The sequence below is a fragment of the Neomonachus schauinslandi genome, chromosome 2 (assembly GCF_002201575.2).
Source record: "Neomonachus schauinslandi chromosome 2, ASM220157v2, whole genome shotgun sequence".
In the NCBI taxonomy this organism is placed as follows: Eukaryota; Metazoa; Chordata; class Mammalia; order Carnivora; family Phocidae; genus Neomonachus; species Neomonachus schauinslandi.
In genome coordinates this window covers 53831688-53852027 of record NC_058404.1, presented here as the reverse complement: position 1 = coordinate 53852027, position 20340 = coordinate 53831688, and the positions used below count along the sequence as shown (strand labels likewise).

General features: G+C 35.1%; 1 protein-coding gene across 2 annotated transcripts in view; it reads right to left on the bottom strand.

The window, feature by feature from the left end:
- Positions 1 to 19699, bottom strand: part of GLRA3 (glycine receptor alpha 3) — a 183348-nt gene extending 163649 nt beyond the window's left edge. The window contains exon 1 of one of the 2 annotated variants that reach the window (XM_021698908.1): positions 19581 to 19699. In XM_021698908.1, coding sequence (XP_021554583.1) covers positions 19581 to 19651 — 71 coding nt within the window. In that variant the 5' untranslated portion in view covers positions 19652 to 19699. The remainder of the gene's footprint in view (positions 1 to 19580) is intronic. The other variant, XM_021698909.1, reaches the window with a different exon arrangement.
- Between the last annotated feature and the right edge of the window lie 641 nt (positions 19700 to 20340).

The following is a 20340-nucleotide window of genomic DNA, read 5'->3' as shown; positions in this document are numbered from 1 at the left end:
ATATATATATATATATATATATATATATATATATATATATATATATAAACTGAGGGGGAAAATTATGCATAACAAGGAGCACCACAACAAATTAAACAAGCAAATTAAAAGCGGGTACCTAACCAAGCACTAATATGTTCATTATATAAGAGACTCCAACAAATCATTTAGAAAAAGGTAATCCAATGGGAGAATAAGCAAAGCATATAAATAAGCAATTCATAGAAAAAGAAATAGTAATGCACATTTAGTATAAAACAGGATGCTCAAACTCAGAAATCAGGAAATTTCTATTATTTATTTATTTATTTGTTTGTTTGTTTGTTTATCTGTCTATTTATTTAGAGAGGGAGAGAGACGTGGGAAGCGGGACAGAGGGAGAGGGAGAAAGAGAATCCCAAGCAGGCTCCACACCCAGCACATAGCCCAACACGGGGCCCGATCTCATTACCCTGTGAGATCATGACCTGAGCCAAAATCAAGAGTTGGACATTTAATTGACTGAGTCACCCAGGCGCCCTGCAATGTCCATTTAAACAGAGACTAAATACCATTACAACTGACCAAATTTAAAAGTTTAGCAATATCAAAAATTGACGAGTTTATGGGTAAAAGTTACTTTTGTAAGCAATTTATACACTGAAGAATAGCATATACAGCCATTTTAAGGGGGAATTTCATGGTCTATATTTAAATTATTAAGATATCCTCCTTATGACCCAGCATTATTTAATGTGAAATTGGTTATATTAATTAAAATAGAAAATGACCTAAGTTGCTATAAATGTGCTTTTAAAAATCTCTAATATTAGCCTAGTTTAGATTTATACAGCCATAAACAAAATAAGGTATTCTATGTGTTTTGAAACAGAAAGTACTTAAATACCATTAAATGAAAGAAATAAAAAGTACAAAATAACATTTTTAGTATAATCTTGGGATCCAAGGTGATCCAAAATAGCATCTTCCCTTTCCCCCTCTAAATGTAGAATAATTTGAGAAATCTTTTCAAAAGGGTAAAGGATTTGGGATCATAACATGACCTTATAACTGATAAAACTGATAGTATTTGAGGACACATTGGCTTCCCAACAAGAATTGAGAATGATGTCTATATATCCACACCTTACTCAAGGGTCCCAAGGCTCTGGGCTATGCTTGCCCAGATTTTCCTTCCAAACCCCTCAAACAGAAGACCCACTTCTCTCTTGTAGGATAGAATGAGTGAAAGAATGGAAAAAAGCCATTTCCATCCCCCTCGATCCTGGAATTGAGTCCCGAATCAGGCTCCTTGCTCAATGGGAGGAGAGAAGCCTCCCCTCTGGTAATCATCAGTTTGTTCTCTATAGTTAAGAGTTTTACTTTTGGTTTGTCTCTTTTTATCTTTTTTCATTTGTTTCGTTTCTTAAATTCCACATATGAGTGAAGTCAAATGGTATTTGTCTTTTTCTGTCTGACTTCTTTCACATAGCATTATATCCTCTAAGTCCATCCACATTGTAACAAATGGCAAGCCATTTTTTTTTTTAAATAAGAAAGGAGTTTGTTTATTCCATGCAAAAAATGTTAGGGGGCAGGCAGTCCAGAGTCAGGATGCCAGCTCAGCGATGGGTCTCCCACAGAGTATGCTGGCTTTTTCCATTTTTTCCATTCCGCCATTTTTTACCGGGGGTTTTTTTTTTTTTTTTTTTTGGTCCTCATGTTTGTCACCTCATGGTCATAATATGATTGTTCCACCTCTGGTCTCAGGTGTGTGCTTCCTGCCCCCAGTGTTGATGAGAAGGGGCATCAGAAAGGGGTCGCAGATCATGTGACTTTTTATAACCAAGGGGGAGTTTGGATTCATCTGAAATATTTGGATTTTTATATTGAAAACATAATCATGTATTACTTAAGTAATTATAAATAAGTAAAATTAAATTCACATAAATACTTTGAAATTGATTTTAATTAAGTGCCTATAATGATTAAACTCAAAATATAAATACAGATTTGTGGTCATTACACCTCAGTTATTACAGCAATTGCATATCTAAGCTTCTCGAAAGATGTTAATTACATTCTTAATCTCTATAGCAACATACAACAGGAAACATGTCACTATCACCTTTTCTTTTTTCTTTTTTTAAAGTTTTTTTTATTTATTTGAGAGAGAAAGAGCGAGAGAGTGGGGAGGGGAAGGGGAAGAGGGAGAGAGAAACTCAAGCAGAGCCTGCACTGAGCAGGGTGCCCAATGTGGGGCTCAATCTCACGACCCTGAGATCACAACCTGAGCCAAAACCAAGAGTCTGTTGCTTAACTGACTGAGCCACCCAGGCGCCCCCAATTATCACCTTTTCTTTCACAAATCAGTGAAATAGCACTTAATTTCTCAAAATGAATCACCAACAATAAAATGTTCCTTATAAATACTGTTGCCCCTTTCTTCCTTCGGAGAGGGATATTCTTTATTTTATTTTATTTTTTTTCTGACTTGTTCAAAAAGACTTCCTCCCTTAGCCTCATTTTAGACCATAATCTCTATGGAGTATCTTTTGAAATTCTCTTATTCTAGTTGTGTTCACACACCAACACCCCCACACTCATACCTAGTATGCACAAAGTTCACTACCTCTAGACATTATTTTTTTCAATTGAAAAATGATAAAGGAATTTTCCTCTGCTTCTGGAGTATAGTGTGCTCTTGGACAATACACTTAATAAAAACACTGGGTTTTCAAAAAATCAAAATAAGAAAGATGAAATCTTGGAATAGTACACTTTACATTTCCTTCAGTCAGAAAATGGTCAGGGGACTCTAGAAGTCATAATAGTAACCATTCAAAATCCAGAATGTGCCCCAATCACATGTTTGCCTGCTTTATGGAATTTTACCAATTTCGTTGCTTAAATGTTGCATCCTCTACATTGCTTTTCTTTGCTTATCTGACCTGGAAATTATCCTTCCTCCACTAAATTCTTACAGACCTTTTGGTTCTGTCACTGATTTCCACTGTGATAAGTGATGCTTACCTGCCAAGATCCCTCTCTATTAGCTAGTTTGTGCCTTTGTCATATAACTCATGTCACTGGCACTCATCTCATAGCACTGATATACTACTTCACTATAATTTCTAGAGTCCTTCTAGAGTTCAGTTTGACAGAATTCAATTTGATAAATTTGTTCCTTATATTCCAAGTATACCTCAACCAGTTTAACTTATCAAAAGATCACCGATTTTAGAGCCATTTTTCCAGTGATAATTTGAAAGTGATTACATCAAATTGATGGAGGAAATGTTAATCAAGAATCGTTTCTCTTTTATGGGGTGCCTGGGTGGCTTAGTCAGTTGAGCATTCGACTCATGGTTTCAGCTCAGGTCATGATCTCAGAGTTGTGAGACTGAGCCCCCCAAGATCAAGCCTGGTATTGGACTCCCTGCTGGGCACAGAGTCTGCTTGAGATTCTTTCCCCCTCCCTCTCCCTCACCTTCTGCTCCTCCCCTTGCTTGTGCTCTCTCTCTAAAATAAAAAATAAAATTAAAAAGAAAAGAATTGCTTCTCTTCTAAATCTGATTTGTCAAAACCCCTCTTAGACTTTTAAAATATGCACAAAGCTTATTTTTAATAAAAGACTATAAATTTCATTTAATCTAATATATGTTCACTATTAAAAAATTCATAAAAATATAAAAATAAGAAAAAAGCATCTTAACAGCACCTGGGTGGCTGAGTTGGTTAAGCATCTGACTCTTCATTTCTGCTCAGGTCGTGACCTCAGGGTCATAAGATGAAGCTTGGCATGAGGCTCCATACTGGGCATGAAGCCTGCTTAAGATTCTCTCTCCCTCTCCCTCTGCCCATCTGCCCCATCCCCACCCCACTTGTGTGCACACATGCGCACACATACTCTCTCTAAAAAAAAAGAAGAAGAAGAAAGCATCTTAATCCTACCACCCAGGGATGAGTGATACAGAAATCATCCTCTTACCTGAGATTTTAACTGCGTTATAGATATTTATAAAGGAAACAATTTAGCAAAAGTAGTACTGCTTTATTTTGAGCTCTCTTCTTTCTATTTTTGACTGATTGTGCTTGCATCAGTGCCTACTAATGGAACACATTTTTGTAAATCCCCAAATCAATAACATTCAGGACAGAAAAGCATGATATTTTAAAGCACCAATCTTTGGAGTCTCTGAATCTGAAAGAGATGTACAGAGAATATTAACGTGAAATCATACTAAGTTTCTTTTCCTGAATAATACTGAATCAGCAGAGCATGGAGTTATTCAGGTTTCGGGAGGTATTCCCATTTGTGTGACTGCAAACATTTATGTTAATGTCACCTTTCAATGGAAGGTGTTCTGACTTAAGCATACTGAAGGCAGATTGGACCTTTTTCTTCCCGTGGTGCAGGGAGCCTCTTATTTGCCTGACCATTACATCCCCATAAGGAGAGAGAAATGGCACAGAATAAAGGAGGGAATCAAACAACAAGGCAAAAAAGAGTTTATAATTGAAAGAGGTAAGGAAAGGTAAACATAGCAATGAGTATGGTGCTTTTCCGTTTCCCTCAGAAAATTTGACTATTCATCAAGGTTTGCTGTTTTCACCGAGGTTTTTATTGGACTATATTCTTTTTAAAAATTGAAAGAGATGAGGAAGATACAATCACTGGTGTTAACATGATACTTAAAGCTAATGCACAGCTGAGGCTACTCACTCTCTAACTCTCTTGTCTGCTCCCCTTGCCTCACCTCTGTCTCTTCCTCCCCTCTTTCCCCCTTCTTTGTATATGCCTAAGCTATTTTGGGAAACATGTTTATGGTTTCCCAGGAAACAAAAGGATTTTAAAACCCTCTAGATTATAGAAGTTATTTCCTGTGGCAGTAAGAGCATATGTTCTCTTTAATCAAGCATAACACAATCCCTAGAGACAATGCTTTATAGGAAAAGGCTAGCCACATTGGGGATATAAAAGAAACGTTCAGAGTTATGAGCGCAAACTGTATGCCAACGTTGCCAAACTTGGTGCTCATGTGTAGAACTATGAGAACAAAGAGTACAATTTTGAAAATGGGTTCCATTCTTGTATTTTTTGATGAAAATATCAACAAACAAATCTTCCTGTGACTCTAACTGAATGAGTCGCATTTCACCTTTTAAGGAGTGATGTGATCATTTCTTTTTCTACTTTAGAACAGTCTCAATTACAGAGCTTGGAAAAATAAGCAGTTAATTTGAATTAGGTGAGGGAGGTTCTACCTCTGGCTTTGCCACGTAAATTCGTGTGGTCTGAATAATGATCATGTCTCTAGACTTCCTTCCCCTCCACTGCAGAGTGATAAGGTATCTGCTGTGAGGGGGCTAGGCGGGATCCTCTGACACCACTCAGAACCCAGTGCTGTCAGGGTACCAGAAGGAATGGAGACTCGGCTCTATTCTCTTTGGTAGCTGGGAAGTCAGCCTAAACTTGTTCGCTTCATTGTTGATCTTTATCTCAGCAGATGACCTTACCTCCTACTTCAAAGAGATAACTGAGCATTCAGCTGCTGAATTATGAAATCACAATTCCCATATCAACAGCTTGCCGTATTCTGCATCTATTTTAACCTTCTATCTAGTCACAGAGAGAGACCTGGCACTCCTCTGGTTCAAAAGCTATCCTTCAACTACGGCTCTTCTTTTGCATTTTCTCAGTCACTGACTCTGTTTTGTACCCTCCTCTCTCTTTCTAAAGCAATTCCTAATCTCTTGGCTTCTTTCTTCCAGACATAAACAAGCTTAAATCTCCTGCCACTTAAACAACAAAACTAAACAAATCAACACTTGCGTATCTCATCTGTGTCCACTCTTACTTCTCCTTCTAGTAACCTCTTACCAAAAAAAAAAAAAAAAAAAATCTGTATTTATCTTTTTCTTCAGATCATCAATCAATGTTATATTTGTACACATATATTTGTACCAAAAATTCACTTGAAAGGCTACCAGTAATCTTCCATATTTCTTTTTGTTTTTATGGCATTTGATGTTATTGATCATTCTTTCCTTTCTAAAACTCTTCTGTTAGGTTCTGTGACATACTCAGTGTTAATTCTCCTTTTCTCTTACCATACCTGCCCTTTTTTTTTTTTTTTGCCAGTACTTCTCTCTCTGCCCATCCCTCAGATGATGTTCTTAAAATAGTGCTTTTTCAACCTAAATGTGCTTATGAATCATCCGGAGGGCATGATAAAATGCAGATTCGGATTCAGTAAGTCTGTGGTGGAACTCAGACCCTGCAGGTCTAACAGTCTCTCAGGTGACATCGTGCTGGTTAAAGGACCGCATTTTGTGTAGTGATGCCCTAGGCAAGGAGGGACTTTCCCACATCTGCATGCCCCAGTGATTACAGGTGTGCGGTGCTGTCCACAGCTCAGCCTGAAGTCTGTGAGATGGGGTCTGGGACAATAGAAGCTTGGTGACTCTGTGTCACCAGGCGTGTTTGCTTACGCCGATGGGATGAAACATCGGTGTGTGCTCAAGTATCAAAAGCCCGGGCGCAGAATGCTAGTCATCCAAGCCGATCTATGCCCAGGTCCTGCACTCCCCCCACTGTGCTGAAGTGTTTCATTTAGCTGGATGTCTTAGAGGTATCACATTCATTCTACCTAGCTGGAACTTAAATTAGGGTACTTTTCCACATGACTGTTCCTCTTTTCGTATGTTCTATTTGTGTTATGACACTATCGTTCACCTAGTTACTAAAAGTATGATTACGAGAATTATCCTAGACTCTTCTCTCTGTTTCCTCACTCCCAATTAGTGTACAAGTCTTTTTTTTCCCTTTCTTTTTATCACTTCTTACATCTGCTCCTTTCTCTCCTTTCTCCACAGAGAAGATAGAATGCAAGAACAGTTAATTTAGAAAACATCTAAAATAGACTAGCTATTTCCTATAGAGGTATACATCTCATCTTCTTTACTCTTTTTGTTGAGTTTGAATTTTTATTTGCTCTAGGAATTGAATTGTTTGTTCATTTCAATCAAACTTTTCCAATGTATCTTTGTTGTTTGTTGACATATATGATAATGGTGTATGTACACACACAGAATGGTATACACTTTGGCTTTTTAAAGTAGAGCAAAATTTTAAGTTCATATGTTATTATTTAGAACATATTTAGGCTACACACAAAACCTAAATCCCTCCTATAGTCTTGGGAGGTACTAACTAAGGTCTGCAGCAGAGTCAGTGTCTTTGATGGTTCTCATCTCATTTAAGATTCACAGGAAGAAAGATACCCTAAATTTCAGGGATTTAAAGGGGGGGGAAAAGGATTTCACAATTTTCTAAGTGGTTTAAGGCTGTTCCAAAGAAACAACATAGAGTAGATGGGAGATATCTAATAATTTTTTCCATACAATGCTCTGCTACCTCTGTTCTTCCCAATAAATAAAACAAGAGGCTAGTTAAGGATACAGGAGAGTCAGTGGGATATGCTGTGGGATATGCTGTGCAAAGTTGGGTCAGTGTTTTAATAAGGAGACGTCTCCTCCTAAAAAGGAATAATGTAAGAACTGGTGGAAAATATTACATAATGCATATTAGAGTGTTCTATAATTTTTTAATAGAAAGAAATGTATTGTTTTGAAGGTCAAGATACATTGTTTTTAAGTTTTGAAGGTCAAGATTTCATGACATATGCCATTCTTCCTTCCCTTGTCAGGAAAGTAACCATTTGTTTATAGAACTATGAAGCCATAAATCTCTTCTTTTCCTGGATTTTTGTTTTATTTAATCTGCTAGTAATTAAGTTTCAGTCCTTAGACTTCTGATATACAGAATAAACACATTTAAATACTACAAATCAATAAAAGTAGAGTATACTGACATCATCAAGACAAGTGTATATAAAATACCTCATTCAAATATTTTCTTCCCTCAATCAAATGACAATGAAACATTTTGTTTAGAAATAGAGAAGCATATTATTTGAATAAACATTTGCTGATGTTTTCTAACATCCTACAATAGTCTTACAGATTTTTCCTACAAAGTTAGTCCTAAAACAACGTAAGCATAGATTTAGTAGAAAAGAAAACTTGGGGGTCCCCTGGTCAAACTGTTTCTATGAGGTTGGCAATATCCTCCATTTCTCATGGAAGTTGACCTGTTGCCTCTCCTAACACTGCTTTTCCTGCCTGAAAGGATCGCTCTTTTCTGAAAAAAGGAATCATTGTTAAACCACCCTTTATAGAGTTTCTTGGGCCTAAAATATTAAAAGTATGTGAATAAACAGATTAAAGAGCAAAAACAAATATTTTGTGTTATCAATGGTCTCAGTTTATCTAGGGAACTGGAATATTGTCAGTGATTCTGATACCAGGACTGTGATAGGTATAATAATAGAAATGTAAACATGATATCTTGAGAATATACATTATTTACTTGATTACTATGTAGGATGTTCATTTAATTACGCCTTCTCTTTCCAGTGTAGAGATCTTATAAAAAATAGATAAGTAGATAATTAGAAGTTATATATTGATATAAAGATATATATATATATTTTATATATGCATATATGTGAACATTTTGTATATACATTTAATAGTTATTTTAATAACTATTATTATATGAATCATTATGTACAACGATTATTATATGAAGTGTTATTTCCATTTTCTCAATGTTTAAAAAAGAAGGAGCTATCACAACATGAAAGCTAGGTACTGATTTATTTAGTAGAGGTGGGACAGATCCCAAATAGGAACAAGTAAGGCATAAGTGAGTAGTTGAGAAAATGAAAAAATATAGATGATTTTTTTACCTAAAACTTTTCCTGTAAAAGAGAGGTAAGAGGTGAATGGGTAAATATATTACCACAGAAAAATAAAGTTGGGAATAAGGAAAAAACAAAGCATCATATCGTTCACAGAATTTTCTCCTGAATGCTAGAAGCAAAGAAAGTCAACATGGTATTTTTAGTTGTGCCAAGAAAGAGTTATTTATTTGGAATTGTCAATCTGCTTTTAGAAATAAAAACTATGCCTCATTCCAGAAGTGAGTGAGCACTTTCAGTGTCCTAGACTCTCTTTCAAGACCTGGAGATAGAACTGGACATCCATTACTGTCCTGCCCTGAAGGACTTCACAGTTCAAACAAGAGATAGTATTCAGGTGATTACCACGACCACCCCATCAAGATCTGTGCAATAAAGGCACTGAGTGCTTGGGTGCACAGAGGAGGTAGCCTCACCTCAACCTGGGGAAGATCAGAAACGGAGTCTTCGAGAAGGTGAAGTGAGTTGAGGAGAAATTATCCAGACAGATGGAACTCACACTTTCCTCCCAGTCATTTGATGGAGGGCCTTTGAGTGGTCATTTTGTTGAGGTTCATTATCACTTATCTTCTCTCAGGTCCCCACCTTAAAGTGTTGTATGGACAGTCTGAACCCCAAAACAACAAAAACAATACCAACAACAGTAACAACAGGACCAATTGTTTTCTGATGATTTGCTCACACTCACGGACCATTAATAACAACTTACGTTCTTTTCTTTTAGTAGCATTTTACTTGTTACTACAGTTTTCTGCCAATTAGTTTTTATTTTTAATAATAACACATTCTCAGCTTTTTATACATATCCCTAACCCCTGCATTGGACAATACCCAGAGCTAACATAGGTACTAACTGTTGATATTCTGTTTTATCACAACTAGAAATTTAACTTAAAAATAAAGTGAAATTTTTCATTTATCTAACATCAATAACAAAAGAAAGTCAACAGAGTCTAAATCATAGAAAAATAAATAAACTTTAAATGATAATAACTCCAAGATTCTTTTTTTTCTTTTATCTTTTTTGGGTTTTTTTTTCAGTTTTATTGAGAAATAATTGACATATATCACTGTATAAGTTTTAAAGTACAGCATAGTGGTTTTATATATATATAGTGAAATGATTACCACAGTAAGTTCAGCTAACATCCATCTCTTCTCTTCTAGATACAATAAATAGAAAAGAAAGATAAAAGAAAAAGTAAAAAATATTCTCCTTGTGATGAGAACTCTTAGGATTAACTTGCTTAACAATGTTCCTATATATCATACAACAGTATTAGCTGTAGTCATTATGTTGTATGTTACATTCCTAGTGCTTAATTATCTTTTTTTTGGTGGGGGGGAGTTGAAAAAAAAAACTTTTACTTTTTTTTTGATGTTTTATTCCTTTTTTTTTTTTAACAGAGCCACATAGGTGCCCTTTTTTATTTTCAGTTGAAGTATACAGCTATACTTAGTTATAGGTATAGCTGTATACTAACTAACATTAGTTTCAGGTGTACAACATAGTGATTTGACATACGTTATGCTATGCTCACCACAAGCGTAGCTACCATTTATCACCCTACAACGCTTTTATAGTACTATAGACTGCATTCCCTCTGCTCTACTTTTTATCCCTGTGACTTATTCATTCCATAACTGGAAGCCTGTATCTTCCACTCTTCTTCACCCATTTTGCCCATTCCCCCCACCTTGATACACAAAATAATTTTAAATGAACTTAAGATACCCATTATCCAAGGGAATTTGAGTTGAATCATTGTATAATATGAAGAATTATTTTATGATATGAACCACTCTTTTTATTTTTTTATTTATTTTTTATTTTTTTTAAAGATTTTATTTATTTATTTGACAGAGAGAGACACAGAGAGAGAGGGAACATAAACGGGGAGTGGGAGAGGGAGAAGCAGACTCCCTGCCGAGCAGGGAGCCCGATGCGGGGCTCGATCCCAGGACCCTGGGATCATGACCTGAGCCGAAGGCAGACGCTTAACGACTGAGCCACCCAGGCACCCCTGAACCACTCTTTTTAAAAGAATTTTTTAGCTTATATATATTTTTTTGCTTTTCTTAAAAGTGGGGCCCATTATATATTTTTTCAGTGATTCATCAGTCTTATATAATACCCAGTGCTCATTACATGATGTGCCCTCCTTAATGTCCACCACCCAGTTACCCTACCCCCCCCCCAAGGGAGACAAATCATAAGAGACTCTTAATCATAGGAAACAAACTAAGCATTGCTGGAGGGGAAGAAGGTCCAAGAAATGATGTATGAAATTGTATGAAATTATGAGAGCCATGTAACAATGGTGTTCGTAGGAGCAGTAGTGATTTTAAATTTATTGCTGAAATCCTAGTGGTTTTGGGGAGCCCTGTGTATTTATGGAAAAAGGTATTGCTAAAGTACTCTAATGACTTAAGGATTAACTTATCTTACAGTGTGTCAATTGAAAAATGACATTAACTATGTGTTCATTTTACAAAGTTGCAAAACCCTAATAAAGTCCAAACAAGTAAATACTTCCTCTATTGCTTTATTTCTAGGTCATGATTCAAAATAGTAAAACTATACAACTCTACTCTAAGCGGCATCATGAGAAAGTAGCAACAATTACACCATGCATTCTCAGTAGGGATGAGTGGAGTGAGTGGAAGTTTGATATTGGGGATAAAAAATCATATTATTTTATGTATAAAGCCATTATATATATATAATATATATATATATATATAATTATGGTACACACACACACCCCATATACAGACAGATTATATATACTGTACATGAGCAAATATACAGAATGCTGTGGTATTACAATTCCATGAAGACAATTAGAAAAAAAAAAGTCTGAAAATATCTTTAAAAGGCTCCTTAGAAGGCAAAAATGGAAAAAGAAAAGTTGAGAAATGATGCATTATACAATACAAATTTTAGTTTCTCATGGTGATAATGAGAAACAAATCCATTACTTTTCCACTAAATGCTGCCAGAGTAATATCTGAGATTTGTTTGATCTCATATCTTTTATGAGATCTTGAACACAGACTCCCTTTTTGCTCCAAGTAATAACACAGATTTAAGTAGAATTCAAATCTAAAGTCACGGGTAGGTAGACAGATGTAACAGGCAAATGTTATCTCTGCTTACTTGCTGTTTATTGAGCATCTACTTCATGCAGGCATGACATTGAATTAAGTATTATACAGGTAAAATAAACATCAGAAACAATCCTATCATTGTAGGACTTACAATTAAGAGCAAGAGAGAAGACTTGTATGAAAATCTAAAATACACACATAACCTCCATAGTGGTATATTGTTAAAAGTTGAAGTTCTGTTTCCCCAGGACTTCACACACTGCCTGGAATGGAATCATCGCTCCATAAATTTTTATAAAAGTTATAGAGAAATTCAGGTAGAATGCTACAGTCACTCTGAAACTGGAGAATACAAGCTTCATTCAGAGAACAACTGCATGGAAAAGGTTATCAATTCAAACCATGCCTCAAATAAAAGCACACTTTCCATGAGAAGTAGGGTCATTTAAGTGGAGAAAAAAGTATAAAACACAAGTGGAAAATACAGAGACAAATATTTTGGAAGCACATATAGGGGGGGAAAAAGTTTACTTTAGCCAGGAGAAAATAGAATGGCATTTTAGTAAAAACTAATCGATAAAAATTGATTAAAATCATTTGGTAAATATTTTCCTTCTGGGGTAAAGGCATCCTTATTGCTAGAATTTGAAAGTTCATAGGATGACCACCTGTTAGAGATAATTTTGAGAGATTCTCGAATTTAGGTAAGATATTGGATGGACCAGTTACCTCTAATGTAACCCCAATCATCCTACAGTGGTGATGGTTGTATAAGAGCAGCAGAAATATCTGTGTTCAGCAACAGTTTCTCTTTTTTTAAGATTTTATTTATTTATTAGAGAGAGAGAGAGAGAACGCAAGAGAGCACAGATGGTGGAGAGGAAGAAGGAGGCTCTCCGCTGAGCAGGAAGTCTGATGCGGGACTTGATCCCAGGACCCTAGGACCATGACCTGAACCGAAGGCAGCCTCTTAACTGACTGAGCCACCCAGGTGCCCCATTTAGCAAAAATTTCTAATTGGTTATGGCAAATGTTTGATGCACTCATAGAGAATTCTTCATCATTGCCTTGAAAGTTATTCTGTTCAATAAACTATTTCTAGAAGATGTTAATAACCTTTAGATTTTATGCTATTCTTACTTGTACCACTGAAGTTACTGCTTTTGTGCATTAAATTGTCCTAGAGGTACTGGTAATACTTCCTCTTAAAAGTATCTCTAGTATGGAGATTATGAAAGAATTTCAGAAATGCACTATAATGAAGCTGCTTTTTTCCCCATTGTTTACTTTTCTGACATCTGAGAATTCCAAACTTAGTTTCCTTAAAATGCCTTAAAATGTGGTTGCCTGCAGTTAGAATAGTTTTGTCTTCTGCAGCTGAATAGCTCATTCTATTCACATACCTTCTGTTTGTTCCCAAACAGTTGATCCTGTCTTAGAATTCCTGCCTTCACTCCAGAACCAATTCTCTGAAGATGATGCATATGTCTCTTTTCCTGACCCACTTCCCCAAGCAAAACAAAGCTACAACTATACCATTTCTCCTAGTGGGGAAAAACAAAACAATCTATGTTTCCACATAGACATTTACCTACACATGAATTTATTTTCAATAAATACTGTTAATCCACTATGAAGATAACCATATGCAGAAGAGTAAGAGAAATGTTTGTTGGGAGAATCAAAAAGGATCCACCATATATCATTCATGAAGTAAGGAAAAGTAAAAGATATACTTTCTCAAAATAATTCCCTAAAAGTCTCCTGAGAAAACTAAGTGGGTATAATGTATCATCTGTGATTGTGAAATTATGAGATTAGTTGAAATTAGACCATTGGAAGATTCTATAGAAAAGTTTTAGAGGGGCGCCTGGGTGGCTCGGTCGTTAAGCGTCTGCCTTCGGCTCAGGTCATGATCCCAGGGTCCTGGGATCGAGCCCCGCATCGGGCTCCCTGCTCGGCGGGGAGCCTGCATCTCCCTCTCCCTCTGCCTCTCCCCCTGCTCATGCTCTCTCTCTGTATCTGTGTCTCAAATGAATAAAATCTTTAAAAAAAAAAAAAAGAAAAGTTTTAGAAAGATATATACTGTTGATATGAGCAGGTCTCTAGGATCAACTGTATAAAACTATGATAAATCTGTGACTTTGTCACTTAGTTATAATCAGTTTTACCTCCAGTTTAACTCAGTGCTCTCTGTGTACTTCTTTGTGCCCTACTTTATAATGTTCTACCCTTATTGCATATACATATTTATTCTTTTTTCTTTGCACATAATATTATCACCTTCATAACATTCTGACTGTTAAATCCACAGTTCAAAAATCATCTCTGCATCCCCAGCTGATGGCAGGCTACCAAGATCTACAGCTAGCATCTCAAACTCAAATACCCTAAACCAAATTCAGTGTTTTCTCTTCTTCCAACAATCAAAATCCTCTACTTGATTTTCTTTCTTTAAGGAAACCATATTTTGATGAAAAGCTCAAACATAGTTTTCAGATTCTAAAACAAAGAGAGATCCTTTTCTTCTTGTAGTTTAGCCGTTATTGTTTATACAGTTCTTACTATTACTAATTAATAGTAGCAATTTTTTTTAAAGATTTTATTTATTCATTTGAGACAAAGAGACACACACACACACAGAGAGAGAGAGAGAGAGAGAGAGAGAACATGAGCAGGGAGAGAGGCAGAGGGAGAGGGAGAAGCAGGCTCCCCGCTGAGCCAGGAGCCCGATGTGGGGCTCGATCCCAGGACCCTGGGATCATGACCTGAACCGAAGGCAGATGCTTAACCATCTGAGCCACCCAGGCGCCCCTATTAGTAGCAATTTTATTGAGATATTTTGAGCCAAGTTAAAAGACCATTCCTATGACAACTCTTCAGTTATAATTAAATTATTTGTTTTTAAATTTTATCCATTCTCTATTGTGAAAGGAAGTTGTTACTTCTCCATATTTCTGCAGGTTTATTATTGCAGCCAGCTCAGTAGTTGTTGCTGGTAGAATATGATTATACACCATAAATCAGAATTTCTTCACTGAATTTGACAATCACCACTCTTTAAGCATACTATATACCCATTATCATTTCCTTTATGTCTCATTTCAGCCCAGTGAACAAGCATCTTAACAAGTTCCAAGCATCTTAACAAGATCCAAAGTACCAAGCCTTCTAGATAGTTTTCCTACCTCACATTTCCAAAACATTGCTGTTTGTGTTTTTCTTTTGTTATTTGGTCCTTTGTATTTTCTTCCCTGCTGTGCTTTAAGTTCCATGATGGGAAAAGTGGTAGTTCCCAATCAGCCAAATTGTACCTAGCACAAAAGTTTGTGCACAGAATTTGGTAATCTGGTTGAATTGCTTAACGTTACACATTAAATACATATTCATTAATTGACTTGCCTCAGTACCTAATTGTAGTTAAGGGAGGAAAAAATATATAGCATAGGAAATATTTTGCAAGCTGTTTTCTGAACCTACAGGGCAAATTGCCTGAGGCACTAAGCAAAGAACTGGGCCATGATCCTTCTATACTTGGGAAAATGTATGATTATTTATAGACATAAACCTAAGGAGCATATATTATGTGTAGCATAATTTTTTAAAAATTATATAGACTCTTATTACTGTACCTGCATATAAGAAATTTTTGTGGTAAAAGTTTATTCTTTGAAGTACATTTTTCTTTAGTATCTTACATAAGAAAATAGAGCCAACACTAAAAAGGATTTCTCCCCATGCTCCAAAGCAAAAACAAGAAATTCTATGTCAAAATGTTTTTCTTAGGCTTCAGAGTAAACCAAGAAAGCATTTTATTTGTGATTATCATGAAGTCTGAAATTCACACATTTAGTTTTTGACAGACTGTACCATAATTTATTCAAGTAGCAAGTCCGTGTTGGTATAAAATTGTAAAGATGAAAAATAAAATTGTATTTTATGAAAATAATCAATTTAAATGAAGTATTTTTGGCAGCTCTCCTGTTTTTAGAATTTGTTCTGCAAGCTCCTCATAATCATCACTTATCTGCATTTCAAAGAAGGCTGAACACTGGTGTTTTGTTCTTTATTAATATGAGGACTAGATCCCAAAAGCCTAGAAGGATTGTTTAAAAAAACAGCAATATCTGAGCAAAGTGTGAAACTTTTAAAAAACTTTACTACTAGGAAATTCAGATTTTTCTCATCTGTTTACACAATTGTCTCACTTGCATGTTTTAAAGAATTATCTTTTTTAAAATAATTTCCCTTCAAAAATTGTATTTTTAAAATACCTGATGTAATCTGGTAATGAATAATTTTAATTGTATTACAGAAGTAAATATATTTGTTCCCCTGTTTTTGCCTTAGTAAAACTCATTTACTAAAAAGTAGAAATTATGCCAAGATAAAAAACATTAAAATATCATCTGTGGGCCTGCAATAATAGTCTAAGAAAATGCTAGAAATGCTTATAATAATATACACTTAACAAACTTTGTACTAGTAATAACAACAGAAACTCTTACACATTGCTGATAGAAATATCAATAGGTAGTATTACTTTGGAAAATTTGCAATATCTAATAAAGCTAGACATACTCATGCCCACCCTATGATCCAGAAATTCCTCTCCTAGAAAAAGTCTTAGACCCAATCCATACTGCCCCTAAATGCATGTATTCACATGTATTCACATGTACTCACAAAAAGACATGTTCAAGGATATTCATTGCCGCGGTAGCCAAAACCTAAAAGAATACCCAAATATCCTCCATAGGACACAGGATAAATTATAATATCTTCATGTAATGGAATACTATACAGCAATGAGAATAAGCAAACCATTGCTACATGTACTTACATGGACAAATCACATAAACATAATGCTCATAAAAATAGAGCAGACTCAAATAAGTATTTATATAAAGTTCAAAAGCAGAAAAACATATTCATTGTTGTATAAGTCAGGATAGTGATTATCTTTGGGCAAAGTGGTGCCTGGAAAAGGTATGGCAGTGGGAGGGGGAGTGCATTTGTGATACTGACAATTCTACTTTTTTTATTTTTATTTTTTCTCATGGAGTACTTATCTTTATGTGCCTGGCTTATTTCACTAAGGATAATGTCCTCAAAATCTATCCATGTTGTTGCATATTGCAGAATTTCCTTCTTTTTAAATGCTGAATAGTATTCCCTTGTAGTTATATACCACATTTTTACCCATTCACCTGTCAGTGGACATTTGATGTTTCCACACCTTAGTTATTGTGACTAAACATAGAACCTTAGCTATTCTGCAATAAACATAGAACTACTAATATCTCTTCGAGATCCTGACTTTAATTCATTTAGATAAATAACCAGAATTGGGACTACCAAATCATATGATAGTTCTTTTTTAGTTTTTTGAGGGCAATTCTACTTCTTGATCCATGGTCTCTTCGCATGAGTGTGTTAACTTTGTGAAACTTTACATGGGAGCCTATTATTTGTGGACTTTTCTGTGTGTATTTTATATCTCAATAAGGTTTTTAAAAATCTTTAAAACCTGTCAGAAGAAGCTTGTACTAATAAATTATTTAATTAAAAATTACTATGGTTTCCAGTTGTAGTTCTTGCCTCCAAGTTGCCTTAAAAGAATATTTCTAACTTAAAAAGATATATTTGTAAATTAATACTAAATACTTTTTTGTCTTTATTTTTTATTTTATGTTTCCTTTTCCCTTTATACATAAGAAATAGATTTAATGAATAAAGAATAGTTTTCATAAGGATATTTATTTTACAAAATATTTCCAGTAGAGGGAGCATCACTTTTTTTTTAACTATAAGAAATTTTATTTTAAGAGCCATCGCTGAAAATAAATATATTTAAATTTTTAAACATAAAGTTCTTCATAGAGTGATGAGTTACTCTCACCTAAGACCAGTCTAAGAGAAAAATTTTATTTAATTTATCAAAGAAGAAGAAAAACCTGATCACAAAGAATATATATACCATACAAACTTCTATATTGGGTATGTGTTTTTCAAGAGATTACATCTTTGGATTATTCACAAAAAACATTTTTATTATAATTATTTAATATTAATGAAGACATATTTTTATAATTATGATCATCAATTTGAAATAAAATTTTTGTGAATTTCAATAAAACTAGACAAAAATCAAAGGATGTACTGATGAAGATTATACATCTAAGAATATATTATAACAAATATCATGGTGAATTACCATTATACAAATTTGACCTTATTGACCAAAATGGTTTAGTTACTGACATTAAACTTCCTAAATCTAAGTGTCTGTGAACTAAGTTACTTTGATTTCTTTGAAAAAAATATGCATATCATCATCTAAGATACTAAGAAATAATTATAGTAAAATGATCCATTTCACTTATAACATGAATTTTGTGCTCCCTTCCATGAAATTTTTGTAAATATAAAAGCTTTACACTCTTTGTTTTAATCCCTATAGATAAAATTTGTAACAATTGTAGTTACAAAAGTTTATAGTCATATTAAAATATTTTTCACTGAAAATATCCTAGTTTATAGTGGTTCAACCCTGTACTTCAGAAAATAAATAATTTCAAAATTATAATAACCTTCATAATTAGTTCCTGTTACTATGGCATGTCAAAATGACATAACTTTCTGTAAGGCAGTTTTTATGACATACACTATGTTTTCTAAGGTGCCCAAAGATGAAAAATTGACATAACAACCCAGAAGACAATATTTACATACTTAAAATAAAAATATACAGAACTTACTTACTCTATTTATTTGATTTCAATCCTCTTGAAAAGCTTGTGGACCATAAAAATGGAAATCTTAGGGTAATTATAAATAGTAAAGTAAAATTTACATGGTGGTTCAAAAGTCTATATGAGCATAATCTTGCTTATATATTGTTTGATTAAGAATAAGGGTTAAATTATCGGATCTTTTGACTAGCCTCTCTTTATTTAAAAAAATAAATAAAAAGGAAAGCCCACCAATTATGACTGGACATGATAAGAAAATTACATATCATTGAACAATTTTATTATTCAGTAGGTTTCTTATATCACTTTCTCCAAAAAGATTATTCTTGACATAGAACATATCTAATGATTTATGATTTTGTCTTCATGTGTTACCCGAACTCAGCTCCTTAGACATGGTACTTGTAAGGCCTTAAGTGTTATTTATTTAACTTATCCTCTTGATATACCAACAATGTTCAGAATTTCTCTGATTAGTATATGCTTATGTTCTAGATTTTTTGCCACTTAAAAATATTATTTCTAATTACTAAATGTTTCGTAACTTTCAAAAAGAGAGTAACACTCAGAATTTATATTTCACTTAGAAAAAAGAAACTCTAAAAGCAATTTGAGAAAGAAAACCTAGGTTTGGGAAATAATTTTTCTAGGGTAATCTCAGCTGCAAATAATATGAGGCCAGTTACTAAAAAGCTCTAATTAGTGAAAATAGAACAAAATTACATATTTTTAGAGGTCTTAATAGACCTCTAAAATTGCTGGACAGTTTTAGATAGAAAACAATGCGATTTAAGGGATACTTTCAACAAGTCAATTTCGAATTGCATTCTTGACTTCATCAATAACAAGTGGTTGCAACCTAGTGCACAAGCTTTGTTCTTCAATTGGTAAATACAAGGGGACTCACCTGAGTAACAGTGCAGCTTCCCAGAAGTAAAATCCCGAAACTAATGTCCGAAAGTGTCTCACGTGGGCCATGATACGGAGAGATTTTCACGATCCTGAAATTAGTCTTACCCAAGGCATGGGGGACGAAAACCAGGAACGAAAATGTGCAATCTAACTCCGTGTGGTTTTGCAGGAGACGAAAGCCTGAAAAGCTTCAGCACCTTAGACAGCTCCCCGCAGTAAGTAAAGACCTTTTCTTTCAAACACTTAAAATTCCCTTTCGACCCCTGCTCTGAGCATTGAGCAGAAGGAAGATTCTCAGGGTACAAATGTGCAGGTGACTTACACGGTGAACGCGGAATAAGGGGTGAGATGAAATGTCTGAAGTGCCTAGGTTCTGGGCAACAGTTCATTGAAGCTCTAGCGGCAAAGAAAGAATGCCTGACTCTCAGACACTGAAGAAAAAATAGCAGCAACAGCGGGAACAAGGATGCTTCTGCACCTGCTCCAAGCGCCGCCCGCCGAATCCCACTCTCCACCTTTGAGTAAAACCCGTCACAGCTAGCGCGGCAAAGGGAAGCGGGGGCGGAGCCAGACGACACTGTTCTGTCTGCCAATCACGACCGCACAGCGGGACAGAGTGGCAGGCCACTCACGACCGTAGGCGGTGCTTAACACTTTACCCTTTAAAAAAAGCGGTGAATAACTGGTGCAGAGCCTTAACTATGACTGGAGGGAGTTGGGGGAAGAAAGCCTCAGGACTCAGCATTGGAAGAGCC